The 25,967-nt window shown below is 47.8% G+C and overlaps 1 protein-coding gene and 1 long non-coding RNA gene across 2 annotated transcripts; both read right to left on the bottom strand.

Moving 5' to 3' along the window:
- Positions 1–1,068: 1,068 nt before the first annotated feature.
- On the bottom strand, positions 1,069–10,521 carry LOC144102382 (uncharacterized). Its single transcript, XM_077635668.1, has 4 exons — positions 10,206–10,521; positions 8,337–8,457; positions 1,543–1,761; positions 1,069–1,074 (listed from the first exon to the last, which is right to left on the bottom strand). Exons 1-4 carry the CDS (start codon positions 10,433–10,435, stop codon positions 1,069–1,071), a joined length of 576 nt encoding a protein of 191 aa, XP_077491794.1. The 5' UTR covers positions 10,436–10,521.
- A 2,246-nt stretch (positions 10,522–12,767) lies between these two features.
- Positions 12,768–21,850, bottom strand: LOC144100323 (uncharacterized). The gene is made up of 5 exons (XR_013307613.1): positions 21,775–21,850; positions 20,021–20,118; positions 18,164–18,265; positions 17,472–17,551; positions 12,768–12,841 (listed from the first exon to the last, which is right to left on the bottom strand). It is a non-coding gene; the product is annotated as an uncharacterized LOC144100323 (long non-coding RNA).
- Between the last annotated feature and the right edge of the window lie 4,117 nt (positions 21,851–25,967).

Raw genomic sequence — 25,967 nt, 5'->3', positions numbered from 1 at the left:
AATCGAGCGGGCCAATGAGGTCGCCACCATCCATGGGCTAGCGGCCGTCTAGTATGTCTCTCCTCCAACCTGCTCTCGACGCGGTAAATGTTTTACAGTCGAATCCAATCGACCACCTTGGGATCTTTAACATGCACTGACATCGCACAGCGCAGGACGACATTGTGTTTCGCCTCAGGCAGCCGCCGCAGTCGGGATCGAACCCGGGTACTCCGGACCACTAGCCGAGCGCACTAACCACTGAGCCACCGTGGCGGGTATACGATTGTTTAATCACAAACGGTGAATATAACCCTGCATGCCCGCACTGCGGTGACGGACGCACGCCACCGAAGACCACATATTATGGGAATCCACTAGCAAACCCCTTCCGACTACACCCTTGCCAACTCCCTCGGCGGAGGAATGGGACAAGCTCTTGGCCAGCTCAAGAAAAACAATGCAGCTGGCCCTCATCACGCGGGCTCAAGAGGTCGCCCCCGACTGGAGGCCACCTTGGACTCGCCCCAGCCCCATCTAATCCCTTCCATTTTGTGGTAATAAATTTCTAACCACCACCTCTCTTGCGGCGCGGTTCGGGTGTCCATCGAGATATGTGAGGAAGGCGTCATTTCCATTACTTAAATTGTGCAACTGGTTTTTGGTTCTTGGTTTGTGGGGAAAGGAAATGGCGCAGTAACTGTCTCACATATCGGCTGACACCTGAATTGCGCCGTGGATAAAACCGGGATAAAGGAGGGAGTGAAAGAAGGCAACGCGTCGCGCCGAACGGACGATGGCGTTCCGTGGACCAACGCTGGCAACACGCTGTCGCGTCCCAATCCAGACGCCTCCTGAACGCTGGTCTGAAAGTATGCCGCCTAAACGCTCGTTTTAGTCGTTAATGAATATTTTTAACACGCATCAGCGACACAAGCAGCAACATCGCGCTAAAGGCGTTCGCCTCACCGCACTTCACGTCGACAAAGTGCCCCCCTGAATTTTTTTTCACTTCGAACTACTAATCCCGCCAGCGAAAAATGCAGTCAAGGTTATTGCTCTAATGCCACAGATGTCTCAGAGGGCAAATCAATTCTGCACGATCACACGTAATGAGAGAACATGACTAAATCATACTTTGTGCATTTTACAAGGAACCCACTTTTTCTACCAAGGACAATTTAAATCGATATCGGCTAGAAGATTAAGCTCATATAGATAAGGTTATCAGTGGAGAAAGTTACTTTTGAAAGCACATGTTGTTAATGATGTGTGTGTGTGTGTGCAGCCTTCAGCATTTTGATGTGGTTGAAGCAGCTGAATATTTAGGTAATTTTCCGAAGAGAATGTCGCTAGTCCCCGCCATGAACAGATTGCGGCTATTACTATCCAAGCCAACCTAGAAGGTGCGGCCTTTATTGAAATATGCAATATATTTCCTGCTTAGGTCTCTAGAAGGCGACATAAGACCGATTTTGCTGCCGCTTCTTGAATACTTTTGTCAGTCTTAGCCCCCGAAAACCTGAGACGCACCAGTGAACAAAATCTTTTTTTATTGCTCACTGAAAGTGGTAGTTCCATCAGTGTGCCGTTCTTGAAGCACACGCATTCTTTTTTATGCCTTGCGGCTGTCCAGCTGGCCGGCTCCTTGATTGTGATGGAGGTGGCGTGGTGGGCGTTGAGAGCTGGCAACCGCTGCAGCCGCCTTGTTCTCCGCACCTTGCAGAGCACGCGCCATGTTCCACCATATCCGTGTTCCAGGGTGTAGGAGAAATCGTTCCTCTGCATGTAGAGGCAAAAAGGGTGGTTTAACAGTGCGTGCATGGAGGTTCAAATCGTCTTCGGAAGACATCCGTGTGTACAGCACTCAAAGTTCGAGTGTCAAGCATATCGAACGTGGGCTCATCTTTCTCCGGGTGAGGAACTGCTAGGACTAACCCAAGAAATTCAAATTGCAGGCTGAAAAGCGGGCCTCAACAGCTGCTCCGGAAGGTTGGGAAATCAGACATTCTTTAGGAGATTTGCGTCGGCAGTGGAGTATATATGTACTGTAGACAAGCAGGCTGAGATCTCATTACTATCCGTGAGCGGAAATACCCAAGCAGCGCAGGTAATTGACCCAATATTGGCAGGGATGGCATCACAGTGGTCCTTTGCAGGCCCAGCTTTTGGCGATACATTACCAATATTGGGCCGATTACCTGTGCTGCTCGGGTGGATTGGCGCATATTGAAGGAAAACCATATTCTGCCGACCGTGGTTCCCGTGTGAAGAAGGAAGCTTGGTTTATATAGTTTAGGGGGTTTAACGTCCCAAATCGACTCAGGCTATGACGGACACCGTAGTGAAGGTCTCCAGAAATTTCCACCACCTGGGGTTCTTTATCATGCGCTGACATCGCATAGTACACGGGCATTCATTGAGCAGTAATTTCCAAAACGACGCATGCAAAGAGAATATTCCTCCTTATCAGGCCTGTCTCCAACTGCACTTTTCCCAGTGAGTATTCGGGACAACTGGGGGGAAGTGCCAGCTGACAGCGGACATATGCGCGGACTCTCCACAAGGGCGCGCAGTCTCTTTACACATGTTGTTTTAAGGCCAACTGTAACAAACTTTGACTAGAATTCCTCTTGTGGTTCTGTGTACGTTACAGTACTAATCTAGCTTTTAAAGAACACTCAGTGGACAACACGTATACCCCTGGTGGCGTGTCACACATTTACGCATCTTACCGGATGTGACGTAGCGCAAATAACCTGATGTCTCTCCCCAAATCCGGTACATTTAATGTAAACAAAAAACAGACGAGAATGAGAAAAATACTAAAGGGTAATATGCAACTTCGCAGTCCTAAATCAAACGCACGTGCACAGCCCTGAAATGATGCGTAGCGTTCGCGAGCACGAACACGCACGCAGCATGCAAAGTACGATGTTAAGCCTTTTTGAAGTGCGGCAAGCAGCGAACGATGTACGACATATGGCGATTAAGTTTCATTCCAGTTGTGTTAAACTGGGGTGTCTGCCTTATTTGGATCGAATTATCGAAATTCCACATTGTCGGCAGTGATTCGGGCTGTAAAACAATCTTTCCGCAGAATCTGTACCAGTAGCGCTGTCTTTCATCGGCAATAGTATAGACGACGCGCAGCAAATAGGGCTTCCGGCTCGCGGGCGTTCCTCCGCACTGCACTGAATTCGCGTCACTAGCACACGTGAATGCCACTGCGCGCATCTGAAAAAAGCGCCTGCTTTCCTCCAGCTTGTGTGCAACATCAAACCACTGCTGACGAAGTCGTGAAATTCCGAGTGTTGTCGTCAATGCGAACCTACCGGAAACGGCTATATGTCAATGCCTAAATTCATCCCAACCGCAGTCATAGACCCAGACTTATGTCCTATTTGGTGGATAAAACTATTTTGGGCAAGAAACAAAAACAAAAATTAAGTTTAGATCTTTTCCACTTTATAGCCTCATTTCTGCGTTTGGTAATTTAAGTCATAAACATTTACTATCAAGAGGCGCACTGGAATGTCAACCAATGAAACCTTTATGTGCAGGACCCAGTGGACACTACTTTCTTTCTTGCATGAAATCTGACTTGCCTGCAGTAATAATGAACTTCGGCCCACAAGAGAAATAAGCGAAGAGCACACAATCGACATATTATTAAAAATATGGAGACGCGCCGCATTAAGTCAGGTAGGCAAAACAGCTCGAAGCTGACACTGGCCGCCTGCTTGCTTCCTTGCTTGCTTCTTTCGATTGCCCGCACCTGTTGACGCGTCGCAGTGAGCCGGAGAGCGCCGGTGAAGATCGTGCGTGGTTTAAAATGTCACATGCAGTAAAGAACGTTGATGACAACAAAAAAGAGAAAGAAAATATTTTCAATCCACAAATCCAAAAAGGGCGCTAGTGTTGTATAAAGGAGGATCAAGACCACGTTGAATTTCACTGGCCGCTTTTTCCTCTCGGGTTACGTCAACGAGCACAGTATTTCAGCGACAATGTGCTCCTAATGAAAAGCTGTGCAACCTGGCAACACCACCGCGGCGATAGCGGAGGCCAATAGGCCGGGATTCATTTAAACGTACGGGAAGATCGACAGGGTGGGCAGTCGGGGCAAACAGCGTATGCTGGTGAACACCCAATTAAAAATTTAGGCTCATCTCGAATGACTTATGTCCGGTAAAAGTCTGCTACGTCATGTGCTCCAAGCGAATGACGTGTTGCTAGTGACTCCGTTGAAAATTTTTACCCCGACCAAAGCAGAGCTACTGCCTTAAAAAAAGATTATCCGGGGCTTAACTTTGCTTAAACCGATGTGAGACATGCGAAAGAACGGCGACGTAATTGGTGACGTCACACGCAACGCCATGCCAAGGAGATGGCGCAAATCTCAAAGCTGTGAACTGCCTTTTCGGGGATGTCCCGGACCAACTTTTAGGAACCGGCCCGTGTCAAATCTGGGGGTCGCCATCGTGTCGGGCGTGGTCAATTGTTGCTGGACATTGATTGTGGTCTAAATCGGCCGAGGTCAAATTTTAGGGGTCGCTGATGCTTCAATGGGCTCAGCCAGTTGGTCGGACCACAACCAGGAAGCAACGCCATCCTGCACCCGCCTCAAATTACCGCTTTTGCAGCTCAGCTCAGCACAGCTTTTCAGTCTAAGCAAACGTCACAAAGAAGCGCAAATGGTGGTGGCGCTGTCTTTGCAGGATCTCAATTACTTTACATCGAAATTCGCGTATCTAATTTTCGAACAGTACTCTTCACACGGTGAATATTTGGCATTGGCCAAATTTCATTGCAAAGCAATTTTACAGCGAGATTTGTTACACAAAGCTAACCATAGGCTTCGTGTAACTGAGGTCTGTGGAATTTGGCTGTAGCCCGTATGTGCATCCACCGGGGCCCCTTTCGATGGGAGCACCCACTAGCTCACCTATACGTGCTACCAGTTTGCCTGCTTGGAACAGCACCAAATTCTATACAGACCCAGACCGCGGCCTCTTGACCTAAGGGGGGCGGACTTTGCACTGTACACCCGGACGTGGTTCGTGCCAGTGTAGGAAGCGTATGCGGTAAGGAGCCGGTGCATCCATGTGGGATTTGCGGCGAATAACAGCTCTCGCTGAATCTAAAGCCGTTGCCTAGGTTGTGCGATATCCTTTTCTTCTCTACACTAGATTTTGAGAACAACAAGAACTTTCTTCATAGGGTCCTGGTGGGCAGTCGCAGAACCCGTAAGCGTTCCGAAGCAACTGTCTATTTGTTCAGACTATCGTAGGTGAGTGTTCATGTTTTAACGTGATGCCGTTAAGGTGCCCGTTTCGCAGAAAATCCAGCGTCGTCGTCGGCGTCCGTTGTCGGCATCGTTTAGCGTGGGCAAAGAATCCACGAAAAAAATGGCAGTGGCTTAACTTGGTTAACCCCGGAATCCAGCGAAAAGCAACGACGCTTGTACACGCTCGCGACAGCCGTTCTATATACACCCGCACGACCACGTGGCTATGACGTGGTATCGCATGTATTTCGACATCCGCGTCGGATGTCATCACGTGGCTTTACATCACCCCATCGGATGGTCTTAAAGTCAAGGGTCACCCGATGTCAAAGGGCAACTAAAGGTGACGAGTCAAGGTCAGGGGTCAAAAGTTACACACAATTGTTTTCATCACGACTCAAACTTCAGTGGAACGTCTTTTAGTTTTACACTACTAAAATATGATCTAACCGTTTATGATAATAGCATCGCTATATCCTACGTCAACACACTCAGTTCGTTACATATGAGGTCCAAACTCAAAAGATGTGTCATACTTAGGTTTGGTCGGTTTGGTTTAGTGGTCATATAACCGAGTGGTTATATCATCCGAGTGGTCGTTACATGTTAAGCAGTATACTAAGGTTCGCTTTATCCTCGGTAGTATTCAAAGTTCGGTAGCCTGGTGGGCAGGTTGCCACCTGCCCACCGCGGCAGGTGTAGTAAATCCAGAGAGGGATAATCCAGGAATGAGAAAGGATATTGCAGCGCCCGTGCATCAGTTTACCTGCGCGTTCTACACGCGTAGCCGACAGGGTGTTCCACAGTTACGCGATGAAAATCCGCCTTTTTCATTTTCCTGTGCTGCCACCTCGCGTACAACGCTGGAAGCTCACTGGTAGGGTACTGCGCGCCCAACCCGGCCGGACTGAGTGCCGCTGCGGAGCCCGTTTTGTTGGAATCTGTCAACGATGGCGTGTCCTGGGCAGCACCTGGTACCTGGAGGATTTCTAGGGTTGACTGATGGCTGGGTGCGAAGTCCGAGGCAGGCTGCAGTGCCCACCGAAGAGCACATTCTTCAGTATCTCCGATCATCCGGCATGCGATGCGAACACCAGCTGAGCAAGGGCCGCCGCTTCAGAGATGAAGGCTACATTCAGAACATAATGTTCAATGAAATATCCCCGATCAGTGAGGTTGGCGTTTTCCGCTGTATATGCCTGCCATTCATAAAAAAATGGATACTACATCGTGCACGCCGTAGAACAGAAAACGACTGGGGACAACAGTTTTCACAAGCAATCGTTGTGCTCAAGCGCTGCCGAATAGCTACACGATGTAAGGTTTCTGGCGACAGCCGGTGGACTGATTCAGCTGCGTATTCGGCCAGGACACCTGCAGCCGGGGTCCCTGCACGGCGATAGGCATCTGGGTTCCCACGGCCGGTCCTCGCGTGGTTTATTGGATTCGAGACGGAGGATTCCACTGCCGTTTGAAAACAACATTGTTCCCGGAAGATCGACCGTGCGGCACGGAGGCAGTTAGCGACCGCCAGCACCGAGCAGGGGTGACTCACCCCTTCAACTATGCCTGCTCGTCGGCGCCTCGCCCATTCGGACTTCCCGGAAGACGTGTCCGGCTGGAGCGTGAGAACTGTCGTTCGGACGCGAAGACACCGCTCTCTCTGGTGGGGGGCGATTGTCCAGCGGCACCCTCTTTCTCCGGCGGGGCATGTGACGGGGGCGTGTCCCTATGTGGAGTGGTGTGTGTGTACGACAACGCAAGTTAGGCTACGCCCAACCTGGCGAAGACTGCCTCGAACCTGGGGAATCCTAGGGACCGGACGCTTTTTAAACCGGACGACGAGTGCCGTGAAAAAAGAATCCTCGATCATCCTCAGATCTTCTCAGATCCTCCGACCTTCCCCCATCACCCTCCAATGGGTTCCAAAATATTGTAAATAATGTAAAATAAACCCCCTGTACAGTTTCCTTCATAACCAAGTCCGACAACGTCATTCGAAGAAGGGACCTGCGGCGCTGAAAGAGTCAGCTCACTCAAGGACCCCTCATTTCTAACAACGAGCTATCAAAGCACAAGCGTTCTCGCAACAAAGCAGCTCTGCTAGCATTTCACTGTATTTTCCCACAACACACCACTGCATAGGTTAAACAAGCATGCGCGTCCATAAAGACGAGCGTGAGAGGCGCACATTGATCCATTCCGGAGATACCACGCAGAGCTCTTCATCATGGATATGATTCGAACACACGCATAACGCACCTTCTTCTGCCTCTTAATACATGGCACATACCCACACCGGGGGATTGGTCAGGGTGTAGTGGCATAAACAAGAAAATATCCATAGGAGATTATGACAAAATTTTAGCACCGTGCGTGAATGCTCTCGTAGCTTCTTTTTCGTTGCCCGCTCCATCGCGCGTTGAAAGCGGCTCACAGCACTTGCCCATTCTGCCTTCTTGCTTGAGAAAGCAAAAAGCGTCGGAACGAAGTCTGGGTGCCGCGGTGACATTCGAGGCCTTCCTGCCCACGAATAAAACACTTCGTGATAGACTGCACACGCATTTAAACCCAGTACCTCGTCCGTACCTTTCACAAAGTGATTCCCGCACTGTCTTGACGTGCTTGACGGTGCCCAAGGGCGGCCACGATCGTCGAGCCGGCGAACTGCTTTTATCCACGCTTCGCGTCGAAGGCTGTCCCGGGAAGCGCTCGGAAAGCGAAAAAATCCGAGTTTGCTTCCCTTTACATATTGGGCAATGCAGCCGTATGCAACACATTTCGTAGGTATCGCCAAATGCGTCGCGCTGAACGCCCGACGGCTGCAGCAACGCACCCCGCGTAGGAAGCCGGTTTGTTTACACTCCCACGGCCGGTCTCGAGTGGAGCGCGCCACCCTTCCAATATGTTTCGCGACACCGCCGCCAGGGGATGGGCGCATGCGCAGTCGCGTCGTGAAAAAGGCGGATTCAATGCCTCAACCCAAACCCTACTGACAGATAACTCCTGCAGGAACCTCAAATAGAAATAGCCCGACTGTAGTTCAGAATGCTCGCGCCACACTTACCACATCCCAGCCAGCACACGGGGCGCACCAGATCTCCAAGGCCACGATGGACAAGGTGACCATGCAGGCAAACACCCATCTGATATCGGAGACGCTCCACATCCAAAGCACCGGTGGCTTCCTGCGAAGACGAAGCACGAAGCCATATACCGGCTGTTAAAGCGAACACTTTCAAATTACTTTATAAATATGCTTTTTAGGGTAAAAATATGGCTTTTGCGGCGTGGCATTGGCAGTGTTGGTGGACACCCGAAAACCGGTGAATCGTCTTAAGTAGTAAGCTGGTTAACTAATATTTAATAATTAACTGTTTAACCCCGATAGTCAGGCGCCAAGTAGCAATCACAGATTTCTAGCCGGTCGTTAGTAATAGCCAAATCATTTTTAGAATTTTGAAAACGCGATTACCCTTGGTGCTGTGGCTCGACAAACTTTCTTTTTCGACTAGATACGTGCACTGGAGGGGTTGCTTTGCCTGCATGCTTCCGAAAGGGCGCATAATTTGGCACGATGTAGCCAAATTTTGTCGAGAAACAGCGGCGAGGATAATCGCGTTTTAGTCATTCTAAAAACTAATATGGCTATTACTAACAACCGGCTACAAATCTTTAATTGCAGCTTTACGCCTAAGTCTGCTAGTTAAAAAGTTAATTATTAAAAATCCCTTATCCAGCTTAATACATAAGGCTATCCACCAATTTCATGGTGTCTGCTGACACAGCTAATACTGTGCCACAGAACATATTTTTACCCCAAAAAACCTATTTTTGAAAATTTTTGAAAGTGTTCGTTGAAACACCTGGCACCTGCTGGCGTACCACGCTAAAGCCGTATCTAACGATTCCTATGACAGTCGAAGATACATGGCACACTTCCTAGTAAGCAGAAGAAGCCCGGCAATATCTCAAGGGGCGAACGTCGGCACTTATCCTCAATCCATCGGGGAGCTACTTTGACTTACGTAGGTTCAAAAGCATTTTTACTTAAAGAACTTAATTTTAGAAAAACTTTCTTGCGTGGTACGCATCTCCTTGTATTCACAAAAGACTGGCAGGTTAAATCAAATGAACACAACACGAATTGTTGCACCTTTCCTGAATTTTTCGATAACTTTTTCCCGTGTTACGTATTGCCACCTTAAAAAACAACTAAGTGCTTATAACTTCAAAAAGAGAGATGGCGAGTTGTGTGATTTCCATGGTTATTTCGAAAAGAGGATAAGAATTCTTAACACCCTGCCAGAAAGTTTATAATCGTAAATAGTGGTGTTCTTTGCCTGGCGCCTCGTCTAGTGTAAGGGGGAGTTCTCGGGCTGTAAATTTACCATGCCAAATAACATTGTAACAATGATCAGACCATTTCCTAAGAATTGTAAAATTTACCATGCAGTTGGTAATAAATATAACTACCTTGAATTCGAAACGCGGGGAGTCGTCCTAAGGCGAATCAGGATATCAGGGACGCTCCAGATAAGTTCAATCACCTGGGGTTGATTAACGTGCACCGACTTGGACAGTACACGTTCCTCTAGATTTCATCTTCATCGAAATGCGACTGCCGCGGCCGGGATCGGACCCACGCCTTTCGGGGCCAGCAGCCAAGCATCATAACCATCAGCCACCGTAGTGGCTGATACCCGCTGACTTCTGTCCGCAATAACGGTTACCTTTTTCATGCGTACAGCTCATGCCACAGCTATGTAACCTTAAACAGAATCGCTAGTACTCTTTCCGAATCTCCTCTTTACTCGTTTCGGTGTGCATGCCACGAAGCATTGCCACAATAAACACTAAACACCATCAGCGAAATGAAGGATTCCGCATGCGCATTCAAGTATGATGGTCTACAGTGAGGTACGTACTCACTTACCAAACGCTTTTTGCGCAACTGCCAGAGCTCCGCAGAAAAAGTCCAGCTGGAGACGTTATTCGAGCCGTGCGCCGCAGCACATCACCACTGGGACCACGTGCTCTCTCGGCGCCAAGGCGAGCACTAGCGATCGAGGTAGCTCCACCACGACAGAGCGGTGCAGCAACGATATCCTGTCCGCTGTCTGTTGTCACCATGACAACGAAGGACCGCTGTCTCTCTGGCCCCATCCTGCGGTGTTCCGCATATTGTGGAACATGTTACGAAGCAGGTTTAAAGTACGCAAACCAGATCCCCCAGACAGACTACATACACGCGAGAAAGGCACTAGCAACAGTGGCATGCGTACAGTTGCAGCATTGGAGCATTTCCTCTGTCGACCTTATCCGTGCTTCCTTTGTCTCATTTTATCTACAGTCTAGAAGTATGGAATATTGATGAGGGGAAACATGTATTTCCGCAGAAGAATGGAAACTTGGAGAAGATGGTATAGCGTCATGGTGAATCTTGCTGCACAAAAGGCACGGCTCTTCACTGCCCTGTTCACTTCAAGAAACTGCAATTGCGAGTCAGTGCTTGCTTTGTCTGCTTTCATGTACATGTCTTTCGCACTCATATACTCACCATGCATTCTCGTGGGCTGGAATTTTTCTCCTCGTCGAAATTTGGTATTAGAAAACAAAACAGCATCCTTTGGAGAAGTTTGCCGCTCCCTAACGAAATCATAAAAAAATAGCAAAAGGCTCTTCTGCCAGAAGCCGCGCTACAATTATTTTAATCCGCCACCGTGTTTATGTTTGGTGCCGTGCATTCCGCTCTTATTTATTTTACGAAAGTTCAAGTATCCACTATCAGAATTCTTGCACTCTTGTTGGCAACCTCAGACGTCCTTTAAAGGAGAAGATCAATGAGGCCTAGAAAAAAATAGGCCCTAAGGCAGGTTTGAAGATTAAAATCGATGCCCCTAAAGTGCACTGCAATCGTGCAGTGCACATGCTCGTTAACATCTGTACTGTGCCAGAAATTTCAAAGCCCTAGTTCAAAAATAAAAGAGTGCACAGCGGAACTAACCGCCTTTCCATTGAAGAGTTAAACCCGCACAAGCCTCGGTGACCAGGCAGCTCTTCTTGTAATCGCCAGAAGGTCGGCAGAAGCCTCCGGGCACCTGGACTCAGGACCCACCCACAAGCACTCTGGATACCACCCTTTTAAATGCACGTGTAATGAATCAGTCAGATAAATATGGGTGTATTGGAAAACGCAGCTCACAGAATTGCTGGGCCGATGCTCATATTGTACACGGGGTAGCTCCTGAAGTTCAGGGCGGAAAAGTAGGCTGCAAACCCGAGAGTGAGAGCCCAAGTCAGGGGTCGCCATACAAAATTACGTAGGCGGCCTCAGACTTTTGTTGTGACGTTGCAGTCAATCACTTTGCATGTGGCATTCCCTCAGCGATGCTAGACTACCAGGTGACATCATGACATGTGCACGTCATTGCTGGCCGAGCTTACTATGAGAGGCACTTGCCGTATTGTGGTCGACCTGAATCCGAATACAGAGAAGTCCGGAAGAGCTGACCGGTACTGCATCGCCCCAGAGCAAAGATACAAGCGTTTCATATAAACAGCGTTGGCTGACATGCTTAGCCGGTAGTAGACTTCCTTGCGATTATGTTGCAGACCTGGTCCGAAGCTATACGTTGCGTAGAGACAACGTGTAAGCCCGCGCAAGCATCCACAAACACGAGAAAATCCTAAATTAATTTCATAGCGCGGATGCTTCCTTCATAAGAGTTTTAGCTAATTCTCACTGCTTTTAAAAATAACACAGAGGCCACACTTTCAAGGGCAGAAAACATCCCTCCACAATCAGTTTGTTGTCGCTTACCGGATCCACAACCCGCACGGCGTTGCAGCTGACAAATGCTTTAATGGCGGGAGAGCTGAATAGACGGCGTAACTCTCGCACGGAGGGTGCACACTTGAACCTTGACGGGACGGTAGGGATTAAGAATGGGGTGATAAGGGCTGAGCAAAGCGATGCTACAACGTTCCATCTGCGACACACCGCGTGCATTAGTGCAGCGTTATTCTGCAGACCACTGGAGCTTTGAACTCATCTTCGCCAGAGTTCTGCACGCACTTGCATGAAAATGTACACGGCTGGCCAACGTCAGTACAAGCGTGTAAGGCAACCCTGCACCGTTCACATACTTGTTCAACGTATTCGATTGCAATCACTTTCTTTTATGCAATGAAAAAAAAAAACAGAATGACAAGTGGTGACCGTAGAATTGGCGGTTTCCTGCGGTGACCTATTAATGTAGTCCTCAACACGGTCCTAAGTAAATGCAGCGAATAAAGGTGCCTATTTGCTTCTGCTTATTTCTTCGCGATGCCTTCGTTCAGAGAAGGTATAGAGTGCAGCTTCGTGTAAACACTGGAGCAAACCACGTCAATCATTCCTCAGATGCGCACAGTCGAAGCCCTGCGGTGCCTAATTGGAAAGCTTGAAAATTTCTACGCGTTCGACCAAGGCACGACAAAACACAGCCATAACTCACCCATGACTAACCGCGGCGTTGAAAACCGGGACGCCAGGGTGCTACTGGTACCACTTGTCAAGAAGCGCCAGCCCTGCAGAAGTAACAATACAGATTCAGGGTGATATCCTGAAGGAAACGCTGATAAATTGTTTTCATCGCGACTCAAACTTGAGTGGAACGTCTTTTAGTTTTTAAAATATACTAAAATAGCCTAGCGTTTTATGATAATAAATCGCATGTATGGAGGCCCACGCGTTGCTAGTTTCTAGATTTGCAGTCAAATTAACTTTTGAGGTCGGCTGGTGGACAGAGCTCACCCACGACGGGGCAATATTGCAGCGTCGAATCGTGCGCATTCCATTTCTTGTCGATTACTTTACACCTCCTAAGTAGGTCCGGAAAGGATGTCCGAGCTAACCAATGACAAGGGCAGGAAAGAAGCGACAGATGAAATATTTGTAGCGGAACACAGCGACTCTGCGGGCAGTACGGCTGGCTATTGAGATATCCTTAAGGGCTTGGAGTACTTTAATGCACTCATGTACGGTACATAGCATCTAACGAAAAGATTCTTGCTGCTGCTACATTCTCAGCGAGAACAGGTGTAAACGTGGCACTCCATTTTCCAACAATTCTTGGAATTCATCGCTGAGGAAAGACCAGCATTTCGGATGAATTTCTCCCTTGGGAAGCGGGAGGCGGCGGCTGCGTTTTTATGGAGGAAAAACGCATATTCGCCCGTGTGCTGTGCGATGTCAGTGCACGTTAAAGGTCCCCAGGTGGTCGAAATTATCCCGGAGTCCTCCACTACGGCACCTCTTCCTTCCTTTCTTTTTTTCACTCCCTCCTTTATCCCTTCCCTTACGGCGCGGTTCAGGTGTGCAACTATATACGAGACAGATACTGCGCCATTTCCTTTCCCCAAGAAACCAATTATTATTATTATTATTATTATTATTAAGCGGGAGGCGATATAATTCATTTCGCGTAACAGTACGCCTCTTGCTATGCTTAGCTTTTTGTGTGTATATATATGTGCGGCATGTTTCCGGCTTACTCACGCTAATTCAATCGGGTACTGCTAGTCTCATCGACTATTCTTCATGACACTCTTAAACAGCGACTGGGTTCATCGAAGCCTCCGGTCATCTATACAGTATGGGCGTCCTAAAAGTGATAGATGCGAAATAGACCTTTCTCAAGCAGTGGTAGAAGGAGCGGCTTGATCACATGGACGAGGTATTTCCGGTATGAGAATGGGCATCCGGAGGATGGCTGGAGAAACCAAGCCAGTAATTGCAACTCATTGTAGCCAACTGCGGTGATGCCTTATGCATAACTCGACGAAGGCCGTTTGTGGGGTGACAAAAAATCGCTCGTTTATACCAGTCGTCTTGAAGCAACCTTGCGCAAGAATTGGCTTCTATTGGCTTGGTCTATAGTTGCCTACAACGCAAGAGCGAAACGCCAAATTCCCTTCTGTGTCCGACCTCTACCCAGTTCTTCGGACTTTTGTCGTGACGTTGTGGTCAATCGCGTTGCATGCGGCAGTCCCCCTGCGATGCCAATTAGGTGCATGGCGCTGGAGCAAGACATCTCCAAGACCACCATCGCCAGACCTATGCAAACACTTGTAGGACAATGTACACAGCTGGCCAACGGCAATGCAGACCAATAAGTAAGGTCACCCAGTAGCGATGACATACTTCTTACATGTGTTACACTTTCTTTTACGCGTTGCAAAACAATCACAATAAAAGGTGGTGATCACAGATTCAAGGCTTCCTGCGGTGAGCAATTAATGTCGCCATCGATGCGGTCCAAATTCAATGCAGCCAGGAAATCCCGCGTTAGTGCCTATTTGCTTCTGCATATTTGTTAGCGACACCTGCGTTCAGAGACGGTATACAGTGCAGCTTCGTGCAAACACGGGAACAAATCACCTCTATTATTCCTCAGATGTGCACAATCGCTGCTGTGTGATGCACAATTGGAAAGCCTGAAATTTTCAAACGTTCAGCCGAGTGACTGCACAACACCGTCATAAACTCAACCATGACATTTAGACTGCGGCGCTGAAAAAACGGGACGTCGGGACGTGGAGAGGTACCACTTGTCAAGAGCGCCATTTATGGAGAAGTGGCAAGACCTATTCAAGCTGATATAATGTAGAAAGCGCAGATAAATTGTTTTGATTACCACTCAAATTTGAGTGGAATGTTTTCTCGTTTAATAACAGCCTTAGAATAGCAGGTTTACCGAAAACAGGGGATCCAGCAGTGGCTTCTCGAGCACTCCCTCAGCAGACGGGTAGGAATTGATAGGTCCGTCTGAGTTAGGCTGATGATGATTATTGAACTTTATGGCACATGAGCATCTATGGCCAAAGAGCGCCATGACACAAGGCATTTCCGACTACTCGAGGTTGGGTCGAGTCCCCTTTTCCAAGCACTTCACACCCCAGATAAGTCGAGCACCAGGCGAGGGGAAAGCATGTACCCATTGCATCACCGATGAGATAAGCTTTCCGATGTATTTTTATGATTAAGCAATAGTTCTCAGATAGAGTGCTTGGCCTATTTGTCATGCTTTCTATTCAGTCACCATGCCAAGGGTTCGCACAATGTGTATACGCACAGAGGATGTTAAAAATTGTGGTTCCAGGATTTTTTTAAGAACACAAAATGCGCAGTACTTGGAAGCGGCTTTTGCACGTAGCTCGTGGGACGAGACCAGGAGGCCAGCAAAATTAATCAGTGCAATTTCAGCCACTGCAGCGGGCGTGCATGTTAACATCGGACATCAGACGTGGCGCTCAAATTAGTGCATAGTTCGACTTGGCAGGATTATCCTAGCCCGATCAATTTTTCTCTGAATTTCCACGAGATCTGCACTATCACGAACGCAAGGCAGTGGTCAGTGGTATAAAACTCCCAGTGCTCCGCCCCAGTGGCACTTGGCGTCGTTTTGCAGTGCGATTTGCCAGTGCGATGATCCGACAAGCTCTCATTTCACTCTCGAGGAGCCAAATGAAAGAAATTCGGAGCCACATGTCTGAACACTTGCGGGCTTTTTGATTCTATCAAATCTAATAGCCTAGAATTGCGACCTTAGTTTCAGTCGAAGCATACGCTGACTGCATTGACCAAGTAATTGTCACAGTTCAGTTTAATAGAAGATTGACGACGATCAACCTAGCTATCTTCCTTTAGTGTCCACTTGTGCACGTAGTGTATGGAATCAGGCGGCTCCTGTGCAATCCCAGTAGGTACTGGGTGTATTTTGTATTTGTTTGATTTTATTGGAATAACATTCTTTGTCCTTACTCATTACTCAACAAAATGTTATTTTTTGACTAGTTCCTTTACTGCTGCTCCTGGCATTCGCGCGTCCAAAGCAACGAAGATATTAGATTTAACCATTAGAAATAATGCAAGTCAGGAAGGAATATGCTGATGGCAGCTCACGCAAAAGTAGAATTGGAAAAATTTGCAGCCTAATCTCTGGTTATTTAAATAGCAATAGGACAAGGGCGATCCCAATAGAGAAGATTATGCTAGTCCACTGAGTACCTTACTCCACCTTCTGGCTTTGCTTTTCATAAAGCAGCCCTCGTAAGGGAAGCCACTCAGAAAATATTAAGATAAAACTTGGATGGACTTATGAGAGCCACGAGGGCACTTCTTGGCCATAGTGCTAAACAACTTAAACCATGCAGTTTTCAGAACCCAGGCGTGTCCCTAGTGGAATAGGACTATACCCCAGTTTGGAGCGATAAGCTTAAAGGAATCTCTCTGGAACTAGACTTAGGCCGCAGTAGTGAAGAGTAGAGGAAGTGGCGTGTTCTTGAGATAAACACCGAACACTACCTCTTATACGAAGTGAGGGCCGTGAGTGGAGCCAGGGAAGCGATTAGAGGTTAATTTATACATTCTACGTATCCCATTACCAACCATTACTAACCTGACCTTGTATACGGCTTACGAAATTATGCCGATGTTCGTGTACAGCTGCCCGACATCAGATAAAGTTTCCTACAGGATGCGTTCGTAGTCGGGATGGCAACTGCGCTCCGGCTTTGCTAGCCCCGTTGTTTATAGCACGTGGCTATGCTTAAGCATTCGCCAGATGACAATATATTCTTTTCAATTCCAGAGCAAGATTCCACTTCCAACACTTCGCGTTTTCTTCTGGGAGACAGTGCCTACAAAGACATTTGCGAAACATTTCTATAAAAGGCAGCGAAAATCTCCCTCGCGAATACAGCCACCCTTCCCATTGAGGTAGCTATGCTTCATGACTAGTAGTTTTAATCTGTTTGTAGCGTTAGGCGTCGTAACCAGAATCTCCTTAACAATGATCTCGTAGTCGCTGTTGGCACACAATGGCGTCACTTGTGTCACTTGTTTAGTAACATTACTGAAGTCGGCTATGAATTTCCCGTCCCAATAATGGTCCAGGGGTCTGAACCACGAAGTAGCTGTCTCGTCACATGGTACTGCGTGCCCTGCTAAAAACATTTACCCCTCCTGGATTGGTCCTGGCAGGGAGTCCGAACTGACCAATGACAAATGCAGGAAAGAAGCTATAGGGAATAGATTTGAAGCAGAACACAGCCACTGTGCCGGTATAAGTGTTGGCTGCTGAAAGATATTTTAGGGCATGGTGCAGTTTACTGTATTGAGGCAAATGCAGTAAATTCACAGCATTTACAAACTCACCCATGAAGTCTAGACTTAGGCATTGAGCCTTGGCGCTCCAGGGCTGATGGCGAGGTACCACTTGTCTAGAAGCGCCATCCCTGCGGAAGTGACAAGACTGACTCAGGGTGACATCGTGAAGGAAGCACTGATATTGTTTTCATCCCGACTCAAACTTGACTGGAACGTCTTCTAGTTCTGATACGAGACTTGAATACCAGGGTTACTGAAAATGGGTGTTCTAGCAGCTGTTTCCCAAGCACTTCCTCAGCGGGCATTTAGCAATGCGCAGCTGCTTCTTACACCAGCTTTGCGATGAATTCCTGCTCTCGAGGAAGGATTTGTCTAAAACAAACTCTGAGATTAGATTTTTTGAGCTGCTTTCTAAAAAAATGACTGGGGTTCACGGGGGCATGAACCTAATTATACGAGTTAAGCATGATCTCCACTGTCTCAAATCAGATCTCAAGGTCAAGTACCGAATTCTACGATCACGCGGTCGCACTACCATAGCTTTGGCCATACCACCGCACCGTTAAGTTGGGTTTGACGTTGTGAGGCATTGAAGGTCATTGTCGATGTGGTGCTCACTGCATCGTCAAATGTTCAGGTCAAATTTAAGGTCAAGGAAAACAACAACAATGCATGCATTCCGTTCTTTGCCCTGGCCATCTAACCAAGTGTCATCAGAGAGTTCTGTCTTGCTCGCTCACCATGGGCTGGTGGTCCTGCTGTCTTCTAGAAGGCGGGACACCCACACGACGCATGCAATCCAGACGAGCCAGTCGGGCGCCGAGCGCTGACCACAACCGGCACTGTAACAACACAGTATTGTAAACATTAGGAGGCCACCATCATGCCACCTGCCGCATGAACGAAGCGTATGGAGATTTAAAGGGGTTCTGAAAGGGTCTCTAATAAAGTCGAATAGGACAATTTGACGGGCCAGTTGGTGTTGATCCATTCTTTAGTTCTTAATAAAGTCGCGGTATGCCTGGGACGTTAAAGCACCCCGCTTCAAGAATTTTTTTTTTCACGCACTCAGTAGAAGCTGAGTTATCTGTAGTCAAAATATGAATTTCAGCTTCTTCGCTCCTTTCGCTCTTCTCTCGTCACTTTTTGCACGCTGGAAGGGCGGTACTGCTCCGCTGGCCCCGCCTTCGGAGGCGGAGCTTCCTGATCCGCTGGAGCTACGCGCCTTATTGTCCGCAACCATGGCAGGTGCCTGAAGTTTGAAAAAATCTAGCCAATAGACATCTCTCAACTTGTATACGCAGTTGCGAGTGACGGAGGATGTAGCGAGCATGAAAATGTCCTCGAGAAGGCGTCAGCAACTTTCGCGCATGAATATTTGCTCTCTGATGCGTGTAGAAGTGTATTATTTGGCTCAGGTGTTCATGAGAACACAATGCAGTGATTGAGAGGGTTCATGTGCTTTCTTCGAAAGGTGTCTCAGAACCAGTTTAATTTAAAAACGACCCTTTTAAGCAACAACGTACCTGAAGTGCTCTATTTACTCTTTATAAATGGCTAAACGAAATACGTGGCAAGATCTCGCTTCCCTGCATCGTACACTGCCATTTTTATTTCAAAGCGATCAGCAAAGCAATAAATGTCAGTCCTGTTCAGCTGAAGCAAAAAACAAAACCTTCAAATCCTTTCAGACTCTACACTGGATGTAAACTGTATACGCAGAACTCACTAAGCTGTTTATGCCAAGTGGTCACGATGGCGTCACCGCATATAATATCAAGACCCCGAAAACCATACACGATAAAAACCAAGTAGTCTGTGCACTGGCACGGTTGAAAAGAATAGTATTTGAACGTTTTGATAGAAAGAAGCAAACAATAAAAGCGTCTCTTTCGTCTCTAGCAAACATCGATGCAAAGAATAACTACTGTGTCCCCAGGAAGGCCACGGACAAACATTAACGCTATCCAACACAGGCAACCGATCACTCCCGCTGCCATGACTCGCCCTCAGCAGCGGCTCAATGTACAGAGCACACTGGCATTAGATAAGTCCAATGAATCTTCACGTATCCAACCTTGAACGGTTTTCTTCAAGGATACTGGGGTCAACATTAAATGCGTAATTATCAACAACAATGTATTCAAATGTAGCAAATAATCTATGTAAATAATGTCAAAGTCAGGAAAACTACACCAAAAATTTCGGTATAATGAGTCATCACTCGATGGCCGCCGACTTCAGGGAAAGTCCGTAAGTTTGAGCACCCATTCGGCGCCAAGTACCGACCGAAGTATAGCTTGTTTATAAATCGGGTGAGTCCAAGAGGGCGCTCCGCCAGTGAAAATCCATGGGAGCACTTTCAAGTGATTTAGCACGCTGGAGCAACGGGTCTACCTCGTATACAGCTGCACGTCATTGACGCCTGAGACGGCATCTTTTATTTATTTTTTTGCTCGTCTGTTTCCAGTTTTAGTCGCAGCTGTATGTGAAGTTAGGTCAAACAATAAGCAGAGAATGTCCCTAGCTGCTGTGCACAGATAACACGACAATACAGATTCCCAAGACATTTGGCTTCATAAAAGGCGCATGCGCACCTAAGGAAGAGATTCTTGCTCCAGTGCCAGCTCAGCACGGCGCCAGGAACTGCCCGAACACCTGGAAGGCAATGCTCCTCGAGGTCTGGAACGCATCGCTGGAAAAGAAGACGCAGTACTTCAGCGTTTCTTCGTGCTTTGCTGCGTGACATGGCGTATAAGGCGTATAATGCATACAAGGAGATAATATTTTGTGTTCGTGTGCGCGCGCGTGTGCGTGCATGTGCATGCGCGCGTGTGTGTGCGTTTTGAGTTTTCACGCTCACTAGAAAATAAGGATATCACGCGCCAAACTCATAACTGGAACTCATAACAGTGGTAATTGACTGCTGCATACTAAAAATATTTGCTTGCTTGTCTGTACGACTTTTGAAGCGATAGCTTCACTACGGGACCTCGTGCTTCGATCGCCGGGTGCCTAGTTTGTTTTCACCTCCAGCTGAGTTAGAGGTCAAATCATGAGAAAGAGAAAAGGAAATTGAATCAGTATCCATGAACGGTAAGTCGAACAGATATCCTTTAAGGCCGCTCAGCGAGACCACGAGGCTATCTCCGCAGCCAACACGCCTCCTGTTAAACTGCACCACACTCTCGCGCTGTGCACTGGAGAGCGTCGTCTTCACCAACTTCCATCTGCTTCGTCCCGCGGCACTGCCTGCTCACCGTCGTCTGCTACGCAACACAAATCCGTGCTTTTGCTCAGATTTGAACGCAGTCAACATCCTCTTGTTTTTTTTCTTAGTTTCACGAGTTTTCTCCATGATAATAAACTGTGCCTTACTCTGACTACTGCGCCCAGTAACATACAGTGACGCTTTCCTTGTTTTGAAGTCATGGTTACAGGTGCGAAAGTATGGGTAAGACAGATCAAAGAAGAAAAACAGTTGGTTGTCGGATAGAGCCTGATGTACAGACAAGCTACGCCCACATTCACAAGCGACTCATACTATTACTCAGTTACAAAGAATCATCCCAACGTTAAAGCTTGCCTTATCACCAGAACAAAACCTCAGAACAAAACCTAATCACAACGTCATATGATCAGTGAATGAACTTGGATGCCACTGACTTGCTTCTAGCAAAGAAATGTTAGGATCTTGATCTTTTTCACTGTAGGATCACAAAAGCGCTCAAATGGCCAAGACAGGGGAAAAGGTACGTACAATTGAGGTCATGGGGTCCTCGATAAATAAAAGTCATCTCACGCCATTCTCAACAAAGGCACATTAATCATGCACAGGACCCCCCCCCCCCTCCTCCCCCGACAGCCGTGTACTATGGGACCTCCTTCTGTACTGATTTTATTGTATACATTATTACTATGTGCGTTACTCAATAAACTCGAAACTTGAAATCAACGCCATGCGCATAAGTACCGCTGCGCGCATACACATATGTGCTGGAAGTAAGCGCCCTATGTCTCCGTTTTTCTGTGTCTTCTGAGCACTTTTACGGTCGTATATTTAAAAACCGACTAGCTCGAACACTGCTTCTGCTTGTTCTGTGCTGCGACTCTTTTAGAAGTAGTACAGCGCGCTGCAAGAAATGAGATGCTGTTGAGTATAGTACGGCTTTTTTTTTCGTCCTTGCTTTACCATACTGTAACGGTTATCATCACCGAAAAAACCTCTATGGTCTTCAGCGAATTTGTGAGCTGAGGTAGTTCCCCCATCTTGTGAAAAATCATGCCAGGTACTCACAACGAAGCGAATTTTTCTGGCCAAGCAAAACGCATAATAAAACGGTTAACTCACCAATAAATTTCAGACCGGATGCGCAGAAATCCTGGGCCGGTGGCGAGGAACCACATCTGAGGGAGAACCATCCCTGCGCAATGCACAAGAACATTTTGAGGGTGCCCTAAAAAGAAGCCACCGAAAAAATGTTTTTTTCAACTTTCACGCTGCAGCGAATTTTTTTTTTCTTACAGCAAATAGATACGCTCCTTTTCGGAACACCGGCACTGGCCAGATTTGCCGGAAGCTCTTAAGTAGTCCGCAGACACGATGAAATGGAGCAGCAGCACATGCTTACGTGTGGGTGTCCCAAACAACACGATGTAGCTACAATCATTCATAAAGCCTTTCTCTTCCCCGAGAGACCATGACACGATTAGCAGGTTGCGATTATTTTGCGATTTTTATTTCCGGTGTTTTTCACATAGCTCACTCGTCGGGGGCGGAAATTTCTGAAGGCGAATTTCAGAAGTGCCTTCTGCCCTGTGAGCCAGTACTCGAGGACTTTGCAGTGTTTCACGAGCGGCTTAGAGCTCGCCCACCAGAAGGTCCCCACGAGCCTCACATTTGGTCCCAGCCCTGTTCTGCGGACGCAAGCGCTTAGCCGGACGCTACGGCGCTTGCTCCGCTTCCAAGCCCTCGACAAACGTCTGCGCATACTTCGCGGGAGCTCCACTGATTGAACTCCTTCGTTTCAGTCAAGATGTCTCTGTGGCTTAATTTGGGGAGCAGGGCAGGAAATTTCACAGGCATCGCTGAACGCCAGTGGCGCATGCGAAAGCGTGAAAGGACATAAGCGTGTCCTTGGCCACAGAACTAGGCCACAGAGCCATTCTGACTGGAAATTTCCAGGGACACTTAGCCTACGCTTTAAGTGTATGACCCGATAGCGCTAATGGCTCCCTTTAAGGGCTTGGGATCCTCTTTGCATACACGCAGACACGGATAACGTTCGACAAGGCACACGTGGCCTCCGTTTAACCCAGGCCAGTTGACGTTCCTTGATGGAATAGGGGTCATCACCATCATCATCAGCCTGGCTACACCGACTGCAGGGCAAAGGCCTCTCCCATCTCTCTCCTTTAACCCAATACTTTGCCAGCTGCGCCCACTCTATGCCTGCAAACTTCTTAATGTCATCCGGCCACCTAGCCTTCTGCCGCCCCCTGCTACGCTTGCCTTCTCTTGGAATCCACTAAGTTACCCTTAAGGACCAGCGGCAATCTTGCCTTCGCGTTACAAGTCGTGGGCAAGCCCATTTCTTCCTCATGATTTAGACTAGGATGCCATTAACATGCGTTTGTCCTCTCATCCAATCTGCCCGTTTCCGATCTCAATGTAACACCAAGCATTTTCTTTTCCATAGCTCGCTGGGTTGGCCTTAACTTTAGCTGGACCCTCTTCGTTAGCCTCCATGTTTCTGCCCCGTAGGTGCAGTACCGATAAGATACAGCTGTTGTACAGTTTTCCCTTGATGGATATTGGCAACCCGGTTTATGCACCTAGGTATAGGGTAGTTAGGTGCCTAGCGGTAGGTATATTTTCGGTGCAATTATGTTTACATCTTTACTTGTCATATAATGGCGTTTGAGTAACGTTGCGACCTCATATTCCAAATTTATGTGAAATTTTAAACAGTTTTCAAAATCGCCGCTTCGCGTGTAATGTCAACTTTTCCGGCCAATCCGCACCCCGCCGCGGTGGCTCAGTGGTTAGGGCGCTCGACTACTGATCCGGAGTTCCCGGGTTCGAACCCGACCGCGGCGGCTGCGTTTTTTATGGAGGAAAAACGCTAAGGCGCCCGTGTGCTGTGCGATGTCAGTGCACGTTAAAGATACCCAGGTGGTCGAAATTATTCCGGAGCCCTCCACTACGGACCTATTTGTTCCTCTCTTCTTTCACTCCCTCCTTTATCCCTTCCCTTGCGGCGCGGTTCAGCTGTTCAACGATATATGAGACAGATACTGCGCCATTTCCTTTCCACCAAAAACCAATTATTATTATTATTATTCATCCGCATTTTCTTCACACACCGCCAGTCCTCCCGCGTCCTCCGCCTAACGGTAGACTTAACACTCTCGCGTCAATAGATCCATTCATTTAGTGACGTGTGACGAGGGATGTGGCGCGTAAACGTGATGGCGTGGGCTTGTAAGCGCGAAGAGACGCAAACAAAGCAAGGGCCGTCGCGTATGCTTAAACGTCCGAGCCGCCGCAGTGGCTCTGATGCGCCATGTGCTGCGTTATGTCAGTGCGCGTTAAATATGACAGGATGGTCGAAGTTATTCTGCGGGCCTCCACTACGACAACGCTTTCACTCTTCCTTCTTTCACTCCCTCCTTTATCCCTTTCCTTACGGCGCAGTTGTGGTGTCCGCCGTGAAACTGCCGCTAGATACTACCGAGTTACTGTGCCATTTGTTGTGGGTATTTATTAATGAAGTAAAAAGTGATGATGATGATGATTTTTCATGGCGCAAAGGCATCTGAGGCCAAAGAGCGCCAATGCGCAAGGATGATTTCTTCTACTCAAGGTGGGGTCAAAGACCCATTTCCTATGCATTTCACCCTAAAGAAGCCGAGCACCAGACAGGGGAAAGCTTGTACCCATTTTATTACTGGTTGGCAACCGGCGGCACTGGGGATCGAACCCCGCACCTCCCGCATGTGAGGCGGATGCTCAACTACTAGACCACCGCTGCGGTACTAAAGTAAAAAGTAAAAAAATAACAATGGAAGGAAAGATATTACTAGCCGCGGCACGCGCCATCGAAACCTGAACCACCATGAGCTGCAGTGAGCGGGAATAAAAGGACAGGAAGAGGAGAGGGAGAGGGAAGAAAGGGGGAGCGACAGTAAGAAAGGATAGGGTTAGGGCAGCAATATACGCTATGTACAAATACAGGATGTCTACGCCACTTACACTTCTCAGGAAACCAACTTAGCCCTACACAACGGCACTCCCACCTTTACCCCTTCCCTCAAATCGCGGTTGCGGTGTCCCCCGAGAACAAGTATCTGCGCCTTTCATTTCCTAACAACCAATACTTAAACGTTCGAACCCCGAGCAATGGGCTGAGAAGGCTCGTGCGAACGCCGGGCTGATGGCACGCGAGGTCCAAGCCGCTTGTGAAAGACGGCAAGGTCCTCAAGTATTGGCTCGCAGAGTAGAATTCCCATAACAGACGTCAGGGGTTCACCCATCAAACCCGCGCCAGGACGACCTAAATCAGTTTCTCCACGGTGTTCTACCTATACCAGACGGACAGGAGCTACACCCGTACGTGGAAGTTTCTGGGTTGTGCAGCGAAATGTCGGCCCTCCTCGACAATTATTGTCCCAAGCCGACCGCAGCGCCCTCTTTGCACCTTGCGAAAAACACAAGCAAAGTTGTAGCAGCCTCCGATTACCCGGGTTCGAACCCAACCGCGGCGGCCGCGCTTCGCTGGAGGCGAAACGCAAAGGCGACCGTGTGCTGTGCGATGTAGTTGCACGTTAACTAAAGATCCCCAGGAGGTCGAAACTATTCCGAAGCCCTCCACTATGGCACCTCTTCCTTCCTTTCTTCTTTCACTCCCTACTTTATCCCTTCCCTTACGACGCGGTTCAGGTGTCCGCCGATATGTGAGAGATGCTGCGCCATTTCCTTTCCCCCAAAACAAATTATATATAAGCGTAGGTAGAGCCACAAGCGTATTTGCTCTTCGAAGACTTCATCCGATCTACTTAAGCATTGAGAAACACAAGTTTCAGGGTTATATAGTGGGCGGTTGCGTCACGTATAGTAGTGAGCAGAGAAATCCACAGTAGCAGTCTCTTAAGGTTTAAAAGTGGGCCGACCACGATGCATAACGCTTCTAATAAACAGGCTTGCGCGTCGTAAGCTTTGCGATGTCACCCGCTCGTTAAAGATTTCAAGGTGCTCGAAATTTTAAGACCAAAGCATCACTTGCCTGATGAGTCCGCCGGAAGTGTCCGTTCGCAGGAAGTCTCCGCCCCACCTGTCAATCAAATGACGTTGTCATAACTAGAATGTAAGAAAAATAAATAAAATACGATAAAAAGAAACAACATTAAAGTGAATAAAAATAAAAATAAACAAATAAAAATAAAAAGTAATAATAGAAAGGAAATAATAAAAGAGAATAGAAATAAAAAATAACAATAAAGAACCCAACCGAAAAAAATAAAATAACGCGTACTGCTGTCGTG

The sequence above is a fragment of the Amblyomma americanum genome, chromosome 8, assembly GCF_052857255.1.
Source record: "Amblyomma americanum isolate KBUSLIRL-KWMA chromosome 8, ASM5285725v1, whole genome shotgun sequence".
Taxonomy (NCBI): Eukaryota; Metazoa; Arthropoda; class Arachnida; order Ixodida; family Ixodidae; genus Amblyomma; species Amblyomma americanum.
This window is presented reverse-complemented; position numbering and strand designations above follow the sequence as displayed.